General features: G+C 43.0%; 1 protein-coding gene and 1 long non-coding RNA gene across 3 annotated transcripts; both read left to right on the top strand.

Annotated features, from left to right (window-relative positions):
• The first annotated feature begins 864 nt into the window (after positions 1–864).
• LOC135227154 (uncharacterized) lies at positions 865–23113 on the top strand. 2 transcript variants are annotated; one of them, XR_010317353.1, is made up of 4 exons: positions 865–1090; positions 9310–9436; positions 22643–22700; positions 22984–23113. It is a non-coding gene; the product is annotated as an uncharacterized LOC135227154 (long non-coding RNA). The 2 variants fall into 2 exon arrangements; XR_010317352.1 differs by lacking the exon at positions 9310–9436.
• Positions 1500–8851, top strand: LOC135227153 (protein timeless homolog). Its single transcript, XM_064267044.1, has 2 exons — positions 1500–1621; positions 3783–8851. Exon 2 carries the CDS (start codon positions 3805–3807, stop codon positions 7873–7875), a length of 4071 nt encoding a protein of 1356 aa, XP_064123114.1. The 5' UTR covers positions 1500–1621; positions 3783–3804; the 3' UTR covers positions 7876–8851.
• Positions 23114–25889: the final 2776 nt, after the last annotated feature.

Here is a 25889-nt window from a genome sequence, read left to right as displayed (position 1 = left end):
CAAATAATTTCATGTGAAGACCTAGTCTAATCTATCTATATAATATTATCACATTCCGTGTCCAGAATTCTTTTAGTAAACAGAGCATCTTTGGAAAAACTGTTCATTTTGGGATGACTATAGTAAACCCATTATGCCAATAAACAAAGTGAAAAACTAGATAAGCCCAGTCGCTCAGTATATAAAGAACAAACGGTTTTCCTGACCTCAAATGCCCCCATATCCTTGGCAAAACGAATCTACATTTCACAGAAATATAAACAGCGCTCTATAAACAGTATGTATTCACAAAAAGTTTTATCAGTTTTAACAAGACATACTACCGATTAAGCAAATGAATGATTTAGAGCTTATCTCATACCAATTAAGTGTATGTACGATGTTTGTGTTTTTGTTTTTAAAAGTTTGAGAAAAGAATATCCCAACTGGCTATACAAATTTCCTACAGTTGGTAATTGTAGGAAAGCATTAACAAGACAGAATGAAAATCTATATGTAGACAGCTATCGAACAGATTTGGGTTCACGCTCGATGGCAATAAGGGGCCCAGCTTGCTGGAATAAACTACCTCTGGAATTAAGAAAATGTATAGATGTTAGTTCTGATTTATTCAAAAGGAAACTTAAGCAATACTTCTTAAATTTTACTTGAATGTATCCTAGAATTTTACAATCCAATTATTGTGAATTTTATGTAAATAATTTATATTGTAATGTAGCAGAATAACCATTTTATAATGGAATAAAGGTTTTTGACTTTGACTTTGACTCTCCAGATGATGGAGGTAAAGTCATCACGATGGAATGTTATCTCCAAGAAGATGAACCCAAGCAAACCATTGCGTGCTTAAAAAAATAACATTTCTGCATGCGAGATAGGTGCTGTAGATTGTACCCGAGAACGCCACAATAGACGAACATGGTTTAATGGTTAATTTTCTTATCAGAGTCATGAACTGGATAAAAGCGGCGTTTACCGACTGTGAACTGTGACTGACTTCATCAGTGAACCGTCGGGTCAGCATTCTGTTCTGTGACTTTTGTCAAGGCTTGTGTGCTAGTCAGGAGAGGACGTTAGATTTGGACTGTCGGTAAGTTTGTATACCTATTGGAAAAGGAATGAACATTATGAATTATGCCGTAAGTCTTAGGGTTAATGTCTGTGATTCTGGAGAGCAAATTTTGCCATTTCTCTGTGACATGGCATGCATGAAATGAGTAATTTTGACGGGACGTACATCGAGATGGCAAGAAAAATTGCTATGGAATGGAACAGCTGTTTTGACGGAAGCGTAAACAAAGGTGCTATGGGATCTACATTTCCCATTTTCGTAGTTTCTTGACCAAAACAGATACCTAATGCATAAAAAATGAGTGTGATTGTATTATTTAATCCTATAATAATCTCTTGCAGGGTAAAGCTTAAAATTCCTGTAGAAAATAGATAAATAATAATGATATCGCTTCGCGTTCGTCAATTATTTTCGCGCCTATTGTTGGAAATTTCGAGACATGTCAGCTGAAGGTTGGTCTGTCAAGAGATCGTCTTTATTTGATTTAAGCAGCCGTTTATCGCCGTGGATAATTCGCCAACGGGTTCCAGTGAGGAGGTACAAACTAAGGTGAGTTTTTTGAAGTGTTTTTCACTTAATGAGATTTAATTATTAGGACTATTTGGGGTAAATGAAGGAGAGTCATCTAGGCCTGGTTTTCTAGGTAGCTATTCATTTTACGCCATTGAGACCTGACCGTAGATTACCTACCTCAGGCATTATTTTATAAGAGATATGAAAGAATTTATTTTTAAAAAAACCCTTAGATAACAAAGGAAAACTTTAAGGACATTGTAGTAGCCTATACTAGGCTAGGCTTTTTATCTCCAAAAGAATAAAACTATGGAACTTCATACCTAGCTACTAGGCTAGGCCTAGTTTTTCAGAATGTCCTACCTAGGCGTATCGTCAGCTGCCGTTGTGTTTATATTTATTCGTTGTTCATTATAAATAAATGAATTTTAAATTTTGCTTTAATCCATCAGACGTAGCCTGTCATACGTAGGTCTTTATGACCTGAAAATATCAATTTTTCTTTTGTTTTAACGTTTGCGCCGGTACCCTAGGCAAGGTTAGGTTGGTTGTCGTTGTTTTGGTCATTTACCGACAAAACGTACGTCAGACTTTGAAAGCTACCAACCTAGGTATACCTATATTTTAAATATCTAGCATAAACGACCAAGCGGAGACATCATAGCGGCCACCTTGCTCAGAACGCGGCCACTTCCCCTAAAAGCACTTGAATTATTGCCATTATTTTGTAATTTAGGAGAAAACACTTATTTCGAGAGGAGCGTGGAGGTCTCGGTGTGTTGCCTGGATGGGTCACAACTCGTGGCAGCAAATTCAAGTTACCTACTTATTCGGGAAGGTGGCAGCTAGCTATGTCGCCGTTTGGCTGTTAACCCTATATTTTAAATGTTGATAGAATTTATAGGAAAATTATATTTTTTTTTTCAATTTTCAAGTGGCGATATTTGTTTAAATTAAAATCCCACTACCCATGCCCATAAATGTTCACCTGACCCAAATACATCCTAGGCCTAATGACAAAATTAAAAGACTCCTTTTTCCAAGAATATCTAGACTTAGCCCAATCATATTTATCCCTTGACTTTATTATAATCCAGGTTTAACCATACCACATCGCCCCCGATGTTGATGGAAAAAAGTTCTTGCTCACAGTAGTTGAATTAGGAATTCCCCCACTCACCCTCCTGTCTCTATAAAGTCTCAATGACTGTTCCAGCTTGCACTCAGTACTCTTGCATAAAAGGCCTTGGCTTTTATACCTAGTAGAAATACAAATTACACTTTAAAATATTATGCTTTTGTGGAATCTGCTGTTTATTCATGATAATGTAAATATAGGACCTCATTTAAGTGAGCTGTCTGCCCATGTAGACAAAATGATGTGGCATTTCTTGCTAGTGCTCTATTTTTTGTAGTTTAGGGAGCTAAGAATAATTATTACCTTCCAGATGAGGTATAGGCTATTGCTGGTATTGAATTAATTATTAACTGCTGAATTTCTATTTTCTGAAGATATGTCTTACACAAGAGGGTAGAGTGAGGCTTTGAATCCTTAAAGAATTCTGACCTATACAGTACAGTACGATTTTTGTTGACGGCATAAAAATGATAATTTAGTGTATCTAGGTAACAATCATTACTGTAGACTCATTTCAGAAGTTAGATAGCCATGTGATAAGAGATCAAAGGTAGTATGAAACGTACACTCCTAAAAAGCAGACCTCATGTCTGTTTGCAATGAAAAATACAAATTGATTGAAAATTTGTCATTTTTGGTTGAATTAAAGTTGTAAGGGTAGTTCATTATTCTCTCTGTTATGTCTTGCAAGACACACTGTTGTTTGTATTCCTCGAAGGGGTATTGCATGTTTTTTAATTAATAAATAAGCCAGAAATGTTAGACAACTTTCACATTTTTGTCAGAAGTTGTTAATCACTTACTTGTATGGATACAATTTGCTTGACTTACATATGAAAATATTGGATTTGTAAAGATTTTAAGTAATTCCAACCTATGCAGAGTTGAATTTTGTCATTAGGCTTAATTTAGTTAAAAAAAAAAAAAATTGATCTGTGGTCATCCGTCAAGCCTGATTGTTAACTATTAAAATTTTGTAATAAATTTTATAAAATGATTAGATATCCCGTACGCTATGACTATTAGAGCAATGGATAACCTTCATTCTCATATTTGCAGGTGAAAAGTTTGAGTTCAAGAGATGGCTGATGATTTGCTGCATGCAGAGCTATTGGCAGCTTGCTCCTCTCTTGGATACAGTGATGGGATCAAGTACTACAAAGAAGCTCACTGTCTTGAAACTACAAAAGATTTAGTACGGTACTTAAGGAAAGATGACGAGAGTCACGAAATCAGACGTGCACTTGGAGACACCCGTGTTGTACAGACTGATCTGATCCCTATAGTAAGAGACCACAGCCAAGATGCAGAACTGTTCGATGTAACGCTTAGGCTCCTTGTGAATTTGACGAATCCTGTCATTCTGCTTTTCCGCGAAGAGTTGCCAGAGGAGAAGGTGACTCACCAGCAGTACCTGCATCTCCTGTCTCAGCAACAAGGCTATAAGGAAGCTTTTGTAGAAGAAAAAGTATGGAGTATACTTGTTGGGAAACTAGGTGAACTACTGCAGTTGGATTGGGAGATTCGTCAGGAAGAAGACAGGCTCATCATTGAGAGGATTTTAATATTAGTAAGAAACATTCTTTTTGTACCTGCCAGCCCAGAGGAAGAGAAAAGAACTGAAGATGATGCATCAATACATGACCAGGTTCTTTGGGCATTGCATCTTGCTGGATTTGAAGATTTGTTGCTTTACATAGCATCATCCGAAAATGAACAGGACTTGTGTATGCATGCTTTAGAGATTATTTCATATATGTTACGTGAACAGGATCCTGCCCAGTTGGCCAAAGCTGGGCTTCAGCGCTCCCAGTCAGAGAAGGAAAAGGATGAAAAGGAGCTACAAGAAATAAGGAAGAGAGAAGCTTTGAAGAAACAGCAACAAAGAAATAAATATTATGGAGCACGCCATTCGAGGTTTGGTGGAACTTATTATGTTCAGAACATGAAGAGCATCAGTGACCACCGGGACCTGATAACACATCGCCCTTTAACAGATGTTAAATCAATTAATTTTGATTTTGCCAAAAGGCCGAGGAAGACTGCCAAAAATAGGGCAGATATGGTTCACAACACTTCCACAAGACGTTCAACTCTTGCCATCCGCTTGTTTTTGCAAGAATTTTGTATTGAGTTTTTGAATGGGGCTTATAACAGCATCATGTACATAGTGAGAGACAATCTAAATATGGCAAAATCACAGGAAAATGACGATTCGTATTATATGTGGGCCATTAAATTTTTTATGGAGTTTAATCGACATCATGAATTCAAACTTGAGTTGGTTAGTGAAACTCTCAGTGTTCAGATATTCCATTATCTTCAAACAAACTTGGAAAATTACTATGGCATGATGACAACAGATAAAAAGAAGATTCCATTGTGGTCAAGGAGAATGCACAAGGCATTAAGAGCTTATCAAGAGCTGCTCATGACGCTGTCATACATGGACAAGTCTACTGAGGAAGTGAGAGAAGCTGCAAAAGTTCTGAAGAGTAAACTCTTTTATGTGGTAGAGTACCGGGAAATGGTCCTTGTCCTCTTGCAGAATTATGATCGAAGGAAGATGTCCGTATTATATCTGAAGGACTTGGTTGAGACAGCTCACATCTTTATTAAGCTTCTTGAAAAATTCTGTGGGAAAACCAGGCATATGATAGTTCAGAGGAAACACAGAGTAAATCCAAAGAAAAAGAAGCCTAAAGCTGTCCCCAGTCAGATGACAGAAGATCAGCTACAAGTAATATGGGATGAAATGTCAGCAGAATTATCAGCAGTAGTTCAAGGAGAGACAGGGGATCTTCCAGAGATGATACCTTTTGATGCGGCATCAGAGGATCCAGAGGAAACACAAAAGGAGAATGCTATGAGACGTATAAATGCCTTACTTCGCAGTAAAGAAATGCCACAGGCCGTTTCTCTTTTACGAGCAGCCAGAGAAGTATGGCCTGAAGGAATCTTTGGAGAACAAACAATTTCACCATCAGAAGAGTTTTTATCTCTACGAGAAATTTTCATGGCAGAATTGAATCCTGTTGAGCCACCTCAAGAAGAAGAGGAGGATGAGGAGGAGGAGGAGGATGAGGAAGAGGAAGCTGAGAGGCAAATGGTATTACGAGAAGAGGATTTTGATTTTCCGTCATTCATCAGACGGTTTGCTCACACAAAAGTAATGCAGGCATATGCTCAGCTATTTCAGAGGTATTCTACTAACAGTGCAAACACAAACCACTGTATTTTAAGGATGTTCCACCGAATTGCATGGGATTGCAAACTCCCAGCAATGTTCTTTCAGGCCTCTCTCTTTTGTGTCTTCAGAGAAGCAATGCACGACGACAGACAAAGCACTGACGAGAGTGTTAAAGAGATAGTTAAGTTTAGTAAGTTTATTGTTAGGGAATTTTTTGGTACAGTTCAGTCAAATAACAAGGTTTTTGCTGAATTGTTCTTTTGGAAGGACAATAGAGAGGCTCATGAAATTGTGTGGGGTTATGAGGCCTTTGCCTCTGGCAGGGAAGCTGCCAAGAGAGCTTGGACTGAAGAGGAAGAAGATGAGGTGCGTAGGCTCTACGAAGAATTTAAAGACACCCCCGTGGAAAGTCTGGAAGGCAGAGATTGTGCTGATCTCATTCTGGATAACCTCATAGATGAGAAACGTACAAAGCGTGCGATTGTAAAGAAACTGAAGGAGTTAGGTCTGATTACGGAAACTAAACAGTTGAAGAATCGTAAGCCTGTGCGTGTACGAGCTCCAAAGATATGGACTGAGGAAGAGGAAGGGGAACTTAGGATGTTGTTTGAAGAAAATAAGGATGCCATGGATATTGTTGGCAGGATTATGGATCACATGGTACTGAGAAGACCAAAACATAGGGTCATTGAAAAAATTTTGGAACTTGGCCTTGTTTCGGACAAAAAGGAACTCAAGAAAAAGAGAGTGAAGACAGCAAAGAAAACTAAAGGAAAAAGGGACACTAGTGATCTTGGTGAAAGATTTGTAGCTCCCGATGAAGAAAGCGATGAAAATACTGACAGGAGTGAATCTGAAGTGGAGAATGAAGAGATTGATGATTCATCTGGTGATGAAGTACCAACACAGAAATCCTCAGAAAGGCAGGTATCATACGTACCCCCTGTAGCTACTCCAGGCTTAATAGCTCAAGCATTGAAAACTGTCATCGAGGCCAACATGCAAGGTCCATTAGAGTGGCTTGTTGGGGTGATGCAAGATGTTGCAGATGATCGAGAAGAAGACGGTGACTTTGAACCTGTTCCAATCCTGGCTATAACAGAGGCTTGCACAGATGCCATGGAGGACAGTAAATTTCAGGAGCTGTTGAAATTACTTGGCCTTCAGCAACCCCTCAGTCATCAGGAAATGTTCTGGCGCGTTCCATCTCGGCTCAGCGTTGATGCGTTGCGGAAGAGGGTCCATTACTTGAAACAGAGCTTGTCAGGAAGTCCTATTGAAGTTCCTCAGCTAGAACAACCTTTAGACCCTGTAGTTGAAGCAGTTGTAGAACCAAGCCAAGGAAAAAAGAAAGGCTCTCGGGTCTCTGTGAAAGGCTCAAAGAAAAACGCACCTAAATCTGATCCTGCCAGATCCAAGTCTAAGGCCAGACGTCAGCCAAAGAAGCAAACATATTCTTCACAGGTTTCAGAAAATTCAGATGCTGAAAATATAGATCCTGAAAACAAGGAAAATGTTGAAAGTAATCCATCGCTATCAGCATACGTAGACGATTCTGTTCCACTTCACGTAAATGACTCTGTTCCACTTTTGCCCGATGGAAGTGATGGGAATCATTCAAGCGACGATGAAATTCCCTTATCGAGGCAAGCCCTTCCGTCATCCCACGTGAACAAGAGAGTTGGCATTGACAGTGAGAATGAGTCCGATTCCAATTTGTCTGCTCCGTCACTAAAACGGGCCAAAAACGAAAAACGCCGTGTGGTTATTGATGATGATTCGGACAATGAAACTCCCCAAGTAGAAAGTCAAGACTTGAACCTACATATAGATACAGAAGTTGGAGAAACTAGCAGTCAAGGTATTATGAGAGTAGGCTCTGATGATGATGATGATGACGATGTACATCTGAATATTTCAAGACAAAGAGCTAAGGCAGTCATTGAAAGTGATGATGAATAGTGTTGGGTGAAGTTGTCTTCAATATGAGTGCTTATAATGTGATTGTGGTTTCATAGTATAGTATCAAATGGAGAATTTTATTTTATATCATAGCACAATATACTTGTAAGATGTCAATTGTGTAACATTTAAAGTGTTGAAAAGATGATAATAAGCTATAATATCTGCTATCTTATGTTAAGTCATTTATAGATAATGTGTGCAGTGCCTTAAATTAATTTTTTGAATCCAGCTAAAAGGAGGTTGCTGAAAGAGAACACTGATGTCATTATTTTATGGATATTTATCCACTCAATTATATATATATATATATATATATATATATATATATATAGAAAAAGCAAATTTTGGCAAACATTACAATTTTCATCTCATGGTCATTTTTAGTTTTTGGTTGGCCCATATTCCCGAGAGTCCGTGAATTGATTTGTGATTAATGTTGCTTTCCAGTATATTAGCGGCCTTTGATGGCAAGAATTGCTTACAGTTCTGTTCAGTCCTTGTGTTGATTAGTACTTGTTTTAGGTTTCAGCCTTAATAATCCTGATCGGTCAGCATTTTAGTAGTCCAGATCCAATTTCCTTGATAAAAAGTGGTTTCCCAGATAAGCGTTTCGCTTATAGGTACGTATTGTAGTTTTTTATCAGTCTACGGTTACAGATAATTTGAATTATTTTTTATTCATTTTGATATACAGAGGCTGGTAAGACTGCAGCCTCATGGCCTTTTAAACCTCATTCTTGAAAGATAAGGCAAATATAAGGGCAAGGGAAATATGAACTGGCTAATCATTAAAGCAGCATTAATATATGTTCTACTTTTAAGGAGACCATTGAGTTGCATTTCTAGGCTTGCCTGAAGAATTTGTTTGCAAGTGAGAAGTGAAATATGATTTATAGAAATATTCAGTTTTTACTTAAAGTTTCTGGTATCTCTCGAATATTTCTTATTTGGATTTTTTTTTTTTTTAGGCAGTGTCCGAAAGTGGTTTACCATAAGAGATATAAAACTATTTGATGTATATAGGTGTAAAGATTTAAATTGTAATAAAAATTATTTTATTGCTTGGTTTCACTTCTATTTTTAGTTATTTATTTTTACCTCTTGCAATACTAACAGATTAATGCTGTAGCCCCTCATTTTATCATATTGTTGAGGGGCCTGGCACTTTCATTGGTGACCAAATCTGATGAATAATAAACACCAAAGCAGAGCCTCCACTGCAAGTGTTATGTGGATGTTGCATGCTGTCTGGGTGAGATGAATTAGCAAATTTTTACATGTAAACTGCTTTTATTTGTAATGAATGGCCCTGATTACCAAAAATTATCACCAGCTCCTGTATTACCCCCATACTGTACCATCTTTAACTGAATGATTTCATTTTGACCCTTATTTTGAGATGTAACTGAATTAAATATGTACTGCTTTCAGATTGGTTATTATTGGTTTGGCTGTATGATTTGAAATTAATTTTAAGAAATATCTGGACGGATCGTGATCAAAGTTACGATTGTGAAGAGTTGAGATATTCTTCTTGTCAATAGAAGTGAGAACAGTGGTAAGTCATTTACAGCTCTGATTTTTCTCGTATTGTTCATGATTAATCCATGTCCAAGACCTAGGTAAGACCTTTCTGCCAAATATTTCTTGATTGTATTCAGTTCACAACCTCAGTATCTGCAGATAAGCTGGGACTGTAGAATATTCCACAATGAGAATATTCCATGTGTATATTTTAATGTGGTCTGGTTTTTTTATCTTGTCTCGTTTGTTATTTATACTCCTTTCCTTGCCATGTTTGATATTTGTCCCAGCTGAGTAGTACGTATTAATCTTTCAAAAAATGACCTTTAGTTTCATGGCATTCCTTTAGTCTGTACTGGTTCTTTCATTAGGGGTAACTTCATTTTCACTTGTCTTTCTTTTTCTAGTTTTTGCTTGGTTTGTATCCCAGCTGCTTTTTCTCTGGATGTTGCTGTATGTTAGATCTGGACTTGCTAATTTGGTAACTTAGTTCTTGTTTGGGAGGATAAAAACCTGTTTTCATAAGGATGTACTTCTGGTGCAGCTTTAAAGCTTTGAAACAAAAATTTGAAGATTTGTTAGTTTCCCTTTCACAGAGGTTGCTGGTAAATACCTGTACACAGTAGTCATAGCCCCACTTTCTCTTACTAGTAGAGTGCAGGTATGTTATTCATGCTCTTATTTTGGCTATGCTTGAATTGCTTGTTTGGGGCTTTCCTGTTCTTTATGTTGATGGTGTGCATTTTTGATGTGATAGCACTTGTGTGTTTGGTCATAAGAATGACTGGTGCAGCTACCTTGGACATGATAGACTGTGAGGTTCATGAGAGTGCCTGCTATTGACCCGAGCTGTTTGTTCAGCTTGTGGAGACCAGTAGCATTTGTTGTTTACTCGTTTGGAGTGTACCTCTTGGTCTCCTTCCAAATGAGAGAGAGACACGACATCAGGAGGAAAGCAAAAAGTTGATTTTAGAGAATAATACACCTCTGCTATCTCTTTCCATTCTTATGCTGGTTCCAGCTTCCATCCCTCCACCAGCTGTAGTCCCTACCTATCCTTCATTCCTTGCAAGGGGGTTAGGAGGCAGTATTCAAGATTACCAATTTCAGAGGAAGTACATTCCAAGTTAAAAGTCTTTTCTCGATTGAGGGTTTCCGTAAACGAGCATTTGACAAAACAAACTGCACCTTCCTTTCTGGTGGAGGTTCAAAGTGTGCTTAGCCTATGATGAGGTTTTGGTGTAACCAATAGATTAATGAAAACCAAAGTCCCATTCATTTAGTGTTTGTGAAGATTCTCCTGTCACTAGATGACAGTGACAATAGACGGAATAATGTCAAGAACTCTTCAACACCCAAGGATACTTCTGATGAGGAATATTCATGTCAAGAGCACTTATCCTTCGAGATCCCTGAAAGAGGCTAAGAGAGGATCGGATCAGAATGGTGACTGGTATTTAGAGGACAGAAGAGGATGAGTGGTGAAAGTTGGATAGGTATCTGGAGTCTTTAAGTGAAGATATTGGTAGTTCAGTGTGCACAGGTGTGTAGACATCTGAAGAGGCAATTGTGGTTGATAGTGTTTACTATGGCAGAGAGAGTGCCTTCTGTCATCTGCAATCTCTTTTCAACGAGTCAAGTACAAGTGTATATCAGTCAGTTATAGTCACACTTGGTGGATGAGAGATGGAACAGGAGAATGCTAGTCGGTTGAAATATAACTTGTTCAGTAGTGGACCAGTCCCCTGGTAAGGTGTGTGATTGGAGCTGTATTGACATGCATTGGATTGAACATTGGTTAAAGCATGGTAGTAGTGGGCTGGGCAGCTGACAAGCCAGGTCAGGAGTTGATATGACAGCAAGACACTAGTGAAAGTGTACAGCATTTGAAGATCAGGCTATGAAAATGGAGTGGAGAAGATAAATGAATGGTGCTCTTTCACCCAGACTTGGAACCGACATTGATGGTTGTGAAACAGAGGAACCAACCACTAGTAACCGAGTTCCATTACCAATTTGACTTGAACTTTTTTCCATTCAGTGACATTGAATTTAGGTTACCTGGTATGACAGCTACTAAGGTCACCGACTATTGGAGACAGTGAAGCGCTGGGCAAGTCATATTAGCTGCGGCAACATTGCAGGATCATGGAAAGTAAGGTTATTGGTTAAGACACCTGAGGATCCTGAAGGCTCATGCTTAAGTGTCCAGCAGATAGAATACTAAAAGAATATTGGGGGGACGTGAGTGTTAGTGGGTAATTGCACTGTATAGATAATTGATAGGATTATTTTGAAACAAAATACATACATAACTGTATATGAATATGCCTTAGAAAATGGTAGATGCCTTAGATGAACTGAGCTTCATTTATGAACCATGAATCAGGTACTGAAAACCAGTGTTGATGAGAAATTCTCTTTCTGAAAAGGTCACACAATATAAATAAAAAGGAAGAACTCAAATGATGATGTCTTTGTAGGACTTTCAAGATTTCAGGATATGATACTAATGATCATATGATTCAATGGGGACCAGATTTTTCCTGACAAGTGCCATGAGAGATTTTATTTATGCCAATTGTATCTAATTGTGGATTAAAGAGGAGGGTTGAGTGCTTGGTTAATGTACCTGCCGTAACTGGAACAACCTGCAACACATGTTAATGAAGGCTGAAATCCAAGAGAGTAAGTTAGTAATGGTTTCATTTTCAGAGGTAAAATTGTCATCTACTTTCAAGTCTATGGATTTGATTTTTCCTTTACATGGTTAGATATGCATTGAACTCTCTCCCTTCTCATCTATATTGTACATCTTCAGATGGAGTTCCAGTGCCTCAGTGGCGTGATGGGTAGGTCTTGACCGGCCACCAAATCTCGGGTATTCTATTGAGGGGTTAGGGATGTGTATTTCTGGTGATAGAAGTTCACTCGACGTGGTTCGGAAGTCGCATAAAACTGTTGGTCCTGTTGCTGAATAACCACTGGTTCCATGCAACATAAAAACACCATACAAACAAACAAACAGATGGAGTTCCTGTTTGGTTTTAGTCTTTATTCATGTCTTATTTCTCAATTCAGTAGGTCTTACTACATTATTCCTCCCACTGGTTCCAGGATGAATGTAAATTTCACAGCCTGTTGTGATGTTTTTAGACTTAATTCAAGAGAGATTGTGGCAAGCACTATTTTAGGACTGAACAAAACCATAGCTCATAAAATACTCATGGAGATAAGAAGTCTGTCTGGTCTGTCTTATAGTACTGAGATAGTGAAGAGAAACTAAACATGATAAGGGTAAAATAGCTGACTCCTTATCTCTTTTCTTTCAAGCAAGTCGACTTGTGTGATAATGAACTTCGTCGTTATCAGAGTAACATTTGTAGTAGTGTTAATAATCTGGTTTTTTCAGTACTGAAGATATGAAATAGGTAAGGTGCTCTTGCTTTGTCTAGGGATAGTGGAAGGTACATTTTGCTATCATTGTTGAAGAAACATTAGTCAGGTTAGTGTTTTAGTACAATTTTATTCTTAGATTTCTTTTTCTGCATTATCTAGTGGGCTTATAGCATATAATTTTGTGAATTTACAAGACTACCATTTGGATTTTGGCAAGAAGCAGGTAAAATTTAGCTTTTTGTAAACAGTTTTTTGGGCGTTATATTTTAATGTTAAAAATTGATGCAATGGTTTGATCTTTTAAGATATTTTAGGTATGTTTCCATAGGCTTATCTTCTTGCTGTTGAAACTGAATGTGTGTACGTATAATTCATTTAGACAACCGAGTATATTGTGTGATTTGTAAGTTTCTGTTCTTATGCTTTCAAAAGAGCTACAGCTTAAGAATTTGATGGTCCCAGATTTCGTTTTGCCATCGCTTTGTTTGTAACAGTAATACTGTAATGAATATTTAACAAAGCCCACCCATATCACTTTCAGCTGGGAATTACAATTGATCCTTTATTGTCCCCTTATTAGTAGGAAAAAGTAAATCACCAGACTTACTGGACTGGTACTACAAAAATGCTGTGGGAAGTAAGGCGTTACCTTCATTCTTTTGGTTTTTGCGGAGGTTAGATTTAGGTTCCATACTTGTTGCATAGGTGTTTGTTCCGACACGGCATACAAACCTTCGGTCCCTTTTACAATAGGAAGGTACTAGCGGCAGCTGGATAGGTCGTAAGCTTTCGAACAAGGGGTTCGGTAGTTAACTGCTTGTCCGACAGGCGGCGCTTTGCAAGCGCGACTGGTAGGTAAACAAATCACTTTTGCTTTCGGCCTGCTGGCGTGTGGACGTGTATCATCGCTCTCTGGCCGGCTTCATCGTCGTTGCTTTCGCATGATTGTGTTTTTCTTTTCTATTTATCTAGTGAAACTGAATTGTAAGTACAATCATTTCATATTTATTCCCATTGAATTCAATTGTGAATTAAAGGATCTTGGTTTCACCACGCCCTCCGATTACCCGAGTGCCGGGACTGTAAGGGCGTAAGTGCGGGAATTCATTTTCCCAGAAATGATCCTGGTATTGTGTATGCTCGGTGCCGAGGGCGGGAGAGGGGGGGAGCGGCTCGCTCCGAGCGTATATTTGGATGGAAATGTGTAGATGAAAATCGGAAGTAAGTGCTCTTTTCATTTATATTTTTTTTTTTATTTTTTTTTTCCTGTATGTGCCCGTTGCCGAACGAATGCGCTCGGCACGGAAACTTATTCAGTATGGAAGTGGAATCGCAAGTACAGTATTCTTTTTCATTTTCATATATTATTTTGATTGTAGCAATACTCATTTTGGATCAGTTTCCGAGCTTACCCGGAAATTGATCCTTTCCCCTTTTTATTTTGAATGAAGTGAAATCGCAAGTGCAGTTCTTTTTCATTTTCATTTTTTATTGAGATTGCATTGTTTACTGGGATCAATGTTTCCGCTATTTCCCGGGAATTGATCCTTCCCCTTTTTATTTGTATGAAGTGAAATCGCAAGCGCAGTATTCTTTTCATTTTCATATATTTTTTGATTGCATCAATTCATTATGGATCAAGGTTTCCATAAACCTTGATCCATAAAGGTAAGGAATGGATCCTTTTACCCTTGCGCTCGGTACCGAGGGCGCAAATGCGCTTGATGCCGAGCCCTTATTCATTGTGAAGTGAATCGTAATGCAAGATGCATTTTCATTTTATTCCTTATTATTGATTGCATCAATATTTATTTGGTTCAAGTTTCCGCTCAGTCAGGGAATTGATCCTTATGCCCTTGCATTCGGGCCGATGGCACGATTGCTTCGGGCTCTTATATTGTTGTTGGGTACATGGGTACTGTGCGGGGGTGGGGAAGAACGAGAACCCCCCCCCGCCTCAGCTCCCACAGATGGCCCCTTCCCTTGGGGGGGGGGGGGGGGGTTGGGGGGGGAGGTTATCGGCGTTCTTCTCCTCGAACCCGATCCGTCAGAGCGCGGGGGAGGGCGCTCGGTGCCCGATGTACAATTGTATTAGGGGTCTTCCACTCGTTCGGAGAGGGCTCACCCCCCCGCGCGAGGGGGACTTCCCCCCCACTAATCGCTACTACTGTTATTTTCGCAGTTGCTACTGCCACGAGGGTGGACCTTGGTGAGGTATGGGCGTCCTTCCATTTGCAGGCGTGCTAGTGTCCAGGGGCTGTGGTTCTATGTCTGGGCCTACTGCGGTCACCCATGGAGTGGTGACCACGCAACCAGGTGACGACGTCCCTCCTCACCTGGTGTACTCGCCTCACCGTGGTAACAGTCTTGCCTACAGCCGCTGTGAAGTGCCGTTCGCCGTACCGAGAGGGGGGCGTGCCGCCGCCGCTCGTTGGTTGCCGCGCTGCAGCGACCACACTTCCGCTGCCCTAGAGCTCGCCCCTGGACCTGCCGCCGGTACCAGGATGTTGCTGGCTGCTGCTCCACTTCCTGTGTTTCCGGTGCTGCCTTGCCGTACCTGCCGATTCTGGGCTGACTGTCCATGCAGTGCTGCGCTGCTGTCCCTGCCGTTGCTGCGCTGGCTGTCCCTGCCGTTGCTGCGCTGGCTGTCCCTACCGATGCTGTGCTGGCTGTGCCTGCTGTTCCTGAGATGCCCATACCTGCTGATGTCGTCCCGGTTCGTGGTGGTACTACCCTAGACTTTGGTCTGTCTGTACAGGTGCGTCCGGGCCCTGTGGCTTCGGCTACAGCAGCCCCGGCTCCGCCCTGGATAGCAGATCTTACGTCTGTCCTGAGGAAGCTGACGAAGAAGAGGAGGAAGGTGTCGTCGTCGTCGTCTTCATCTTCTTCATCGTCGTCGGCTGCCGCCTCTTCCCCTTCGACTTCTAAGGCCTTCCAGCAGCCGAGGAAGAAGAAGGTTGCCTCCTCCCTCCTAAGAAGTCTCCCTCGGGAGCTTCTCGGGACGTGCTCACCTCGGTGGGACGGGAGGGTTCCTTACGCTGGTCCTCCTGCTCCTTCGGGAGCGCGGGGCCCGTCTCTTCTTCCGCAAGGAAGAAGACTACGGGACCAGAGGGGTACCGGCTAACACCGGTACTTCCTCGCCTGGTGTCAGTGTTCTGCCACTGCATCAGGGTCCGTCTCGGCCTCTCGTTCGCGGGAGGTAGGTACCGAGTGTACGGTCGTCTACCAGCGACCGTGCAGCCAGGAACCAGACCTCTGAGTCCGCTCAGCGTCAGGTTCACGGCAGGGGCGGAAGACTGGTGACAGCCGCCTCATTGCGACTCTCACCAGACCAGCTCTCACTCTCGCGGCGAACAGCTGGCTACCCGGGGACGTGACGGTCCACGACCGACCACGGGCTGAGGCTGGGAAGAGGTCCTCCCGTTCGCCGGTGCCAGCCACGGCTGGAACCAGCGACGTGACGTGCCGTGAGGACAAGCACCGGTCTCACTGTGACAGTGGAGCCTGCAGGTCGCCTGACCGTCGCTCTCACAGAAAGCGACCGGGTTACGGCAACCAGCACAGCTCTTCTGACACTCGAGATCGGGGCCGCTGTGCTCAGGTCCAGCCGTTCTCCACAGCGAGACGGTTCGACCAGGCCTGCAGCTCGATCGCTACCGCGGGTTGACGATCGCCTGCAGCCCTCCAAGCCTGCTGGTTCTGCCAGCGAGCAACGAGGGAGCGTCAGGTCTGCCTCTCCCGTACCTTCAACCTCCTCGGGTTACACCGGAGGATGGAGCGAGGTATTGAGGAGTGATCGTGAGGGTGCGCCCCTCATGATCCCACCACGACGCCCTACGTGCCAGGCACGGTTCTTGGACCGCCAGGACGTATGCGCAAGTGATGGGGAAGACCGAGAGGGCTGTCGCTGTTTCCCCCTTCTTAGGAGGAAGGTTCTCGGAATATGCTCTTGTTCGAAGGGCTTAACGGTCCCACTCTGCAAGATGCTGTGACTTCCGAGATCCAGAGGAACTTTGCCGAGGTTACGGCGCTGATTCGTCAGCACAATGACCTCGGGGAAGGATCGCCGCTCCCACCAGCAGAGCCACGTCTCGGCTCGAGTCGTTTTGGGGCCCGAGAGGGAACCCAAATCGACGGTGGGTCTGCCGCGATCGGAGCTTGCCGACTGTGTTGAACCAGGTAGTCTCTCGTCTCCGGACAAGAAGGCTCTCTCAGTTCTGGCCGGTCGAACAAGCTACTTCACCTCCTCTACTGCGACAGAGGCGTTTCTACGTGTCTTCGGACACCGTATTTAAATCCCCTTCGGTCCTCCTGAGGTTTCGACCTCGACGAGGACTGGAATGAGTCGGAGCGGTATCGGCTCTCTCCTGTCAGGTGTCGATCAGCCCCACCCAGACGACGTTCACAGTGGCGGCAGACACTTACCTACAGTATGAGTTCGTAACCCTCCTCGGGAAAACGTTTTCTCCTGACGATACGTTTTCCCAGGCTCTGAGAGGCCATCGCCGTAAGGCGATGGCTTGCTCCTTTTCTTCTCCAACTGCTAGTTCCGCTGGGAAGGCGAGCCAGTATCCAATTCCTTCCCATTCCCTCTCTCCTTACGGCTACGAGGGAAAGGGGAGGGATCCTACAGAGATTTCTCTGTAAGATCCCACGTTAGAGGCTGCGCTACCAGGGGACCTTCGGGTCCTACCTGACGTAAGCCCCGGTCATTGAGGAGGGATCCTGCCCCTTTCTCGATTTCTACGGGAATCGAGAGGACCACCAGCCGATATCGTTTGACGAATTCGGTGGGGGGTTTCGCAGAGTGCTTAGAATTCTACGGAATTTCTAGCGCACTCAAGAGTGTTCGAGTTTTTTACGATCTCCAAACACTTAGGCGAGACCACGGTCCAAAGTGAGCGAGAATCCCCGATAATTGTTACATGATAATCGGGAACCTCGCTTATGCTCGAAGTCCTGTAATTTCTAGCATTTGAAGAAGACTGCTGCTGAAAAGAAAGAGTATCACAGTAGGCGCTTAAACCTGGAATAGAGAAGAACGGACGGGAACTTCCAGTTTGGCTTGAACTATCGTCTTCGGTATTTGTTCACCATTGAAGCTTTCCTTTGGAAAGACTTCTCCTTCACTCTCTTGACTAGAGAACGAAGGCGGTCGATCTCCAATCCTTATTCTCATTCCTCGAGGGGAAAAGATTTTAGGATGGAGGTCGTGGTACAGAACCTACAAATATACTACGTATATTACCCTCGCGACATGATTCTTTAACAGTTGAATTGTCCGTGGAGTAGGCGCATACCGTAGTTAACTCTACGGTTTGTGACCGAGACGAATTGTATCTTAATTGAACTGCAACTCGGGGTTGCCTGCAACCTCCCAGCAGTTATCAGTTTCGATTTTAGATACTTGGTATTGTCATGACAACACCAAATCAGCTTTTTGTATTTACCGAAATCCGTTTCGGTTAAATATAATTGCTCGAGCGTATTCTTTATGCTCGATGGTTTCTAGCCGAACGCATTCTTCTTTGTGGAATAATGGATTACCTGGCAACTCAGGATGACGAGTCACCGAGAGCTACTGCGTATTGAACTGCCTGATAGCGGCTCAGTATCAGCTAGGTCTCGGAGATGCTACGGTCGGTTACGTCTCTCTCTCCCCTGGTTGGATTGACTACCGAACCGTATCGCTGCCCAACAATCATGGACTTAGGTCTCTGATTAACGGGGATTCTCGCAATAATGAAGGACCATCTACTGCTGTGACGCTCGATTTCATCGCCTTCGACATTGCGAGAATTTTCAACAGAGATATCTCTGGACTCTTTCATCTTTCTGTTTACCGCACGGTAACAGAAGTCTGTACTAGTCAACCGCTGCATCGCACCGCGATAATGCGAATGATTTTTGCAGACATCTGAGTTTGTCTTCAAAATATCTCGTATTCGTAGGTGTGCAATTTCATTGCTCGACCCCGAATTTAACAGATATGTCAGAAGACATCGCCCTACTCTCCGACCTGACAGCTCTACTTCCAAATGTTCAGCCCATGAGAAGCAGTTCTTCAGGCAGTAGTTCCCTGTCTTCATTACTGAAAGCGCTCCGCTTTTATTGCAACTACGATCCTCACCGGACAGCAATGAATAGCGGTTAGCGTTCTCAGTCTTTGTAGCACAGGTTCAGAATCTTGAGAATCCTTCTCTCGGTTCAGCTGTGAAGACGTAGGTTGCATTTTCTGTACACCTTCGTCTTCAACGTCACATAGTGTTGTTTCTCCTTAGCCGAGAATCAACTATACTATGAGATATCTTGCCATCAAGGACCTCGGTCTCTAGAAGGCAATTGACTTTCGCCTGTTGGGCACATGCCTTAAGAGAGTCATCACCTTGCCTTCGGGCATCGGTGACGAACAAATTATTTGTTTAGTCTCTTGGCATAACCCTTTTAGGCGAAGGTCCACGTGACTTGCTCGGGTGCTTGGACAACTTGCCTCCTACCGAACGCAGTCAGTAGGCAGCTGTCAGAGCGCCCAAGTCTGGTTACGAACTTCGCTTGCTGGACTTAGTTCGGTTGTTCCATAACAATCTTTTCTTCGTCCTAACGGCTTGTCACAGTACCCATACCATCGACACCCACCATTGAGTGTCGGTGTCCTATCCACTACCGAGAACAACAACTTCGCTGCAGACGATAGACCAGTATGGGTACAGGACAATCACCGAAGTCGAGAAGAGGGATAGGTCATACGACCATTCCCTCTTTTCCTGAGGTAATTGCATGACTTTTCCTGCGAAGTCAAGCATCCAGGGGATGGGGATTCGTGACGCTCGATTTCGTACCGAATTCGTAGCGAAGACTCTGAACCCTTCGGTTCCTGACGATCGGTTAGAGTCCTTCACAATCCCCTCCCTAATGGACTTCACCGCCTTCGATGCGAAGGAGATGCTGCTTTGTCCTGTGAAAGCGCGACCGCGCTTTCTGAAGAAACTCGACATCCCAGGCTGAGTGTTTTGAAGACTCTTCGTCAGCACCAAGATGACCTAGAAGTACACTCCCTCGAGTTACACAAGAACTTCTCCGTGGCGCAGGTACTGAAGGCAGGGGTCTGGTACAACCAGACCACCGGCACCTCCTTCTACCTTTTGGATATTGCCCACAGGTCCTTGGATCGTTTTGCCTTAGGACCCGTGGTGGCTGCTCAACACGTTGTCTAGCTAACCCAGACCCTAGCAGGCTGAACAGTATCGAGTCCTGGTGTGACTGTAAGAATAGATAAGTGAATGAGAGAGTGACTGGCTTCTCTTCCTATCTTTTTCTACCCCTCTACCTGTGGGTAGAGGGATACGGTCATCACCTTGCTGGATAAGGACGAGATGCCGTGAGCTACTCGACAGAGCCCCATCCTATCCCGTTTCACTAGGGATGGGAGCGAATATCCACACTTCATCCTACAGGGGGGGGAAGTGGATGCCAACAAGAGACAAACCATAACGTTATGTTGCCTCTTGCAAATAGGAACTTGTTCTTGTTTGTCTGGTACGAAGAGATACGCTTGCCTCTCTCTTAGTACTTGGTCCAGAGGTCTGACCATTGATCCTGCGGTGCACACCCCGATCAATCGGACAGAGCTTGGATCCCTCCCTCGCTCTTACGACCAGGGAGGCATTCCAAGGTTGGGCGAACACCAGTCTGTTCACAAAAGACTCAGATTCCTCCCACCAAGAAGTGAGTCTTCCTATTGTAAAAGGACCGAAGGTTTTGTATGCCGTGTCGGAACAAATGACAATTTGTCCAAAATTGCATTTTTCCTAACTATACAAACCTGAGGTCCTTTTACACATAGCCCACCTCATGCCACCCCTCACTCTGCAGTTTTTGCTTGGGCCAAAAGCAAAAGTGATTTGTTTACCTACCAGTCGCGCGCGCGCCTGTCGGACAAGCAGTTAACTACCGAACCCCTTGTTCGAAAGCTTACGACCTATCCAGCTGCCGCTAGTACCTCCTATTGTAAAAGGACCTCAGGTTTGTATAGTTAGGAAAAATGCAATTTTGGACAAATTGTCATTTTGGATTGCTTCAGTTTTACTTTTCATTTGCACCAAGGAATGACTGGTGCAGTTGCTGGTTCTCTTTGTCTATGATTCCTAGCTACAGGCACACAATGAATTCATTAATAATTATTAGTCCCCTGTGAAATTATGTCTTCACAGGATTATGAAAGAGAGAACAAATAATAGGCAGTATTGTTTAAGGATGTTGCTATTTAGATCTCTTGAATATAAGAGGCAGTAGTATTTGTAGTAGGAACCCTTTTTAAGTAAAAGTAACTTACAGGTGTGTAATTTGTACACTATAGTCACTTAAATGACCTAATCTTACAACATTTGTAAGACAAAGGTGAATACATATGGCTTGTCTTCATCTTGTAGGCACATTGGTATAATGTGATTGAGTAGGAATTGAGATGATGAGGAAGAATTATTAAGGCTCAGACTTTCAACGGAAATAGAAAAATGCCTGTCCTGCAACCATCAAAAGACCCAAGGGTATGAATATAACTTCCCAGGAATCCGAACCCTTGGATAATGTTAATCAGAACTTCCAAGTACCTACTGTAGAACCTGGTTAACCCCTAAATTATACTTAAACAGTAAGACACCAAGTGCTCTGATATTGTTACATGATTTGCAGTTTCACTGCCAGATACATTACAATACGGCCTCAGAATCACTTACTTGTGTTAGTTAGAAATAACGTTTTCCATAAAAAAAAATGCTAAAATATCTTACAATGAAACACATTATGTATTGATGTACCTTGCTCTCAGCCTTGATTCCCTGTAAGTAAAGACATATCACTCTTGACAGGACAAAGCACTTAGTCACCTTATTTTTGGTATGAAGGGTGACAAGAAATTGTGAATGATGTAGTTATTAATGCTGATGTCCTGGAATTTGTGTCTTGGCTACCAAGTCAGTAATTAAAAAGACCTCCTAGTATCCATTCCTTTGTAAGTGTCACTTATTCTCAGGTAGCAAACAGCTCACTGACTTGTTAGAAAGATGCAGAAACCAGCATAAGCAATTCAGTTAAGCAGTTAAGGAAACATAATTGAACAATTCATGCGTAGGTGTAGTGAAGATTTGAACACCAACAGAATCCTTTTGAGAGTCTTATGAAAATTTGATCCTCTTGAGGACTGACATAACCTCGTAAGGTGCACTAGAGAACTCGAGTTAAATCTGCAAGGATCAGAGATTTCAAATGGGTTAAACCTATAGCCCATTATCATTAAGACTGCCATCTTTTCTCCTAAAGAATGAGAGAAATCTGCTGTGGATGTCATCACTTGGATCAATACTCCTTTCCCTTTCACTGAACCACCCGGCACTCTATTTTGCACGGCAGATGTTGAGGGTAGATTCTATGCTTGAATTAGAGATTATTTAGCATCTTGTGCTAAAAAAAATTTTTCTCTGAGGCCCTGCTCCATGATGTCCAAGCATGAAGATCTAAAATCTCTAGGTTCTTGTGGGGTCAGAAAAAATGAGGCTGGCTCAGGAATTCATATTCTGAGGCGAGTATAAAGACAAATGTTACTGCAGATAAAGGCAAAAATAAGTACTGTACATATTAGGTCTCTCAAAGATCAACACTATAGGTCATACATTGTCCAACAGCTAGAAAACATTTATATATCATACTTCCTTGCTGTTCTATCAGCTTTTGCTGAAAAGGTTTGTTTAATTAAATATATATATCCCAAATGTTCCCAGCGTTTTGAATCATATTTTGTGATGTGTACACCATTGTGTAAAATTGTTCCCTTCTCTTTTGTCAGGTTACAACACCCCAGAATAGGAATCTGTGCTCTTGACAGGATTCTCACCACCCCTTAGGTATTTAATGCTGTGATAAGCTTTTTGTGAGAGGCTGAGCAGATGGGTATTTTAAGGAAATTTTTTATTATTTTCCAAAGGGCTGAAATTTTTCAAGTTTCTCCCAAAAATCATGATTTTCATAATGTGCAGACTTTTTATATGAATATATAATTTAAGAGTCAAGCTACTTAATGTATAGCAGAGTAATCTAGGTTTACTGTCAAGAGTTTATTGTATACACAGTAATTTCTTTTGAATCTGCATTGCAATGCATTGATATAGTACTTTGTGTTTTTTTAAGATGCGATGGATCAAAATCTCAAAGGATGGTTTACTGAACGATCCCCCATGTGGCCGGGTCAGGCGTTTTCTTTGCAAGTGAAGGAAGTTCTTTTGGAGGAAAAAAGTCCATTCCAGAGCATTCAGGTCTTTGATAGGTATGTATTTCCCTTTTGTTATTACTCTTAGGCATATTTTTGAAAAGGAATTGATTTAGATGCCACCACATCTGTTTTGGTAAAACAGGCCCCGTCATAACCAACAGCCATAGTGACAACAGTCTCCCATACCTTTTAAATAGTGATGTTCTTTGAACTGTACTGAAATACACAAGTATAATGTGTAAATTTCAATTTGTTCATGAAACTTACCTGTCAGATATATATATAGCTGTATTTTCCGAAGTCCGACAGAAATTAAAAAACTTACGACACACGTAGTGGGAGTCAGGTGGTTAGTATACCCATTCCCGCCGCTGGGAGGCGGGTATCAGGAACCATTCCCATTTTCTATTCATAATTTTTCTGTCGCCGGTGTTGAAAACACAGTTTTCAGCACCTCCGTCTTGAATTTAGGAAACTTGGCTACTATAAGTACCCCTTTTTTATTTTTTGGTATCTTGACTTTTGGATCGGTGGCTAGGCACACGTTAATTGTGGATTTGATTGATTTTGGCTTGATTTCTCTTTAAATAAGATGTCTGGTTCTAGTTCGGCTAGCGCCAGGTTTTCGTACCAAGGAGTGATTGTCGAGGTAGGCTACTGAAAGCATCAGTAGACCCTCATACTTTGTGTAAGAGTTGCAGAGAGCATGATTGTATGTATGAAAGTCGCTGCAAGAAATGTGAGTGTCTTTCTGATTCTGGATGGAGAGCGTATGAGTCCTATCTGCGTAAGCTTGAACGGGATAGGTTAAGGAGGTCTTCCTCCAGGAGCGTTTCAGGTAAACGTCAGGAAGTTCATGTTTTCTCCTACTAACCCTCCCCCTTTAATCACTACTCCTAACCCTGTAGTGTTGCCTTCGGGCCCTGAAACAGTGTCTGTGGAGGGTAATACCCTTACACTTATCTTAGAGTCGATTCGTAATTTAGAATCCAAAGTGCTCGCCTTAGAGGCAAAAGTGAAGGTGCAAAGTGCAGTGACAGTGCTCCTTCGTTTGTGGAGGGTGCGTCAGATGGGCCCCATTTCGCCTCTAGGCCTAGACCGCTGCCGGACTCCAGGTTTCAGGGAGAGGGCATGTCGAAAGCCGCAGGAGGGTTACGGGGAAGCCCACCGATCTGACGTGCCTTCGGCAGTATCTGTTGACGCTACCCAGACTGCCAAGGAGCGTGCGCGTGCACGTCCCCTCCGAAAGAGTGTTTCTCTCTTCAGAGGCTTCCTCCCCCGCACAAGGGGTGGAGCTCTCATTCTGTTTCACGAACCCGCTGAAAAGGAGCGTTGGTGATCGTGACGCTTCACGTCCAGTTTTGCTCTCGAGCGGCGTCTTCGCCTGAGAGTGTGTTCGCAGCTTCCCGCCACAGAAGAAACGTAAGGAGTCATCGGATGATGACTTTGTTGAGCGCCCCAGTCGCTCCCGAGCGCGTGCAACGGCAGTTTCTGTGAGAAGGAAGAAGGCGTCCCCTCGCCTTCTCACAGGATCAGCCTGTCACCTGACAAGGAATCCTCTCCTACTGAGAAGATCCTGCGCTCTTTGCAGCAACAACTTGCTGATGCTCTTTCTAAGAGAGGGACGCAACCACGTCCCAGGAGAAAAGGATGACCGTCCTTCCTGTGAAGAGATCTAGAAGGTTCTCCCTCTCTCTCTCTCCTCACTCGTCTATCTCTCCACTTTCTTCGCCTGCTAGAGTTCGGTGAGACTCCCCAGCGGCTCTCAAGAGGACGTGAAGAGGAACTTATCGCTCTGCGCATGTGAAGCGGTATTTACCCGCTCGTAAACTTGCGGTGCGAGAGCTCGATATTTGCGTGGACGCTTCGGTGCAAGTTCAGGATCTTGACGCTCGGTCGGAAGCCAAGCGAGCGCCAGTGGCATCTAAGAGTGCACCGGCGGAAGCAGAGCGCGCGCGAGATGTTAAGCGCGCTTTAGTGAACGTCATTCGCACGCCAGTGGACGCCAAGCGTGCGCCAGCGGACGCCAGCAGCGCGCGAGTGGACGCCAATCCCGCGCTAGTAGCAGCCAGGCGTGCGCCAGTGGACGCCAGGTGTGCGCCAGCGGACGCCAGGTGTGCGCAGCGGACGCTCGGACTGGGTGGACGAGATGTGGATTTTTTGTCGTCTCCCACCTGTTTTGATGAGACTTTGCAAGTTACTTCGGGTCCTTAGAGAGACGACGGAGTTTCTATTAAGGAGTCAGCTTTGCCTTCCACTTCACAGCAACGCTCCTCTTGGAAACTTAGACCAGATAGTCTTAGTTCAGCCTTACTTCCTCCAACTTCACCTGTGTCGGAAGCAGAGGTTAGCGACGCTTCGGTTGAAGTGGATGATGAGAAACCTTTGGCGGCAGTCTCTTCTGACTACCAGGTATTGACCCGCCTTCTTCAATCGGAGTTTGGAGATACGTTTCATCCGGAAGCTCCTCGCTCTCCTCCTTCGCAACTTTCTTCTTCTTCCAAGATCAACAAGGTCTCGGCATTTGTCAGAATGAAGAAGTCCCTTTCAACTAAGAGGGCTCCTTCGTAAGGTCCATGACTGGATGGAGAAAAGGAAGTCTCAGGGAAAGACTTCTTTTGCCCTGCCACCTTCGAGACTTAGTGGGAAAGCTGGCATTTGGTATGAGACGGGAGAAGACGTAGGTATTAGACTTCCCTCGTCAGCTCAAGGAGACTTCGCAAGCATTGAGGATGCCTCGAGGAGGTCTCACCTGTCCTCTTCGAAAGTTTCTGGTCTACTACGGAAATGGACCACCACCTTAAAGGCCTCTTTCGGACGTTAG

This window comes from Macrobrachium nipponense, chromosome 15 (genome assembly GCF_015104395.2).
Source record: "Macrobrachium nipponense isolate FS-2020 chromosome 15, ASM1510439v2, whole genome shotgun sequence".
NCBI lineage: Eukaryota > Metazoa > Arthropoda > Malacostraca > Decapoda > Palaemonidae > Macrobrachium > Macrobrachium nipponense.
This window is presented reverse-complemented; position numbering and strand designations above follow the sequence as displayed.

What these genes read in the sequence shown, in the direction of transcription:
- LOC135227153 (XM_064267044.1), top strand. Translation starts at nt 3,805, where the DNA reads ATGGCTGATGATTTGCTGCATGCAGAGCTATTGGCAGCTTGCTCCTCT.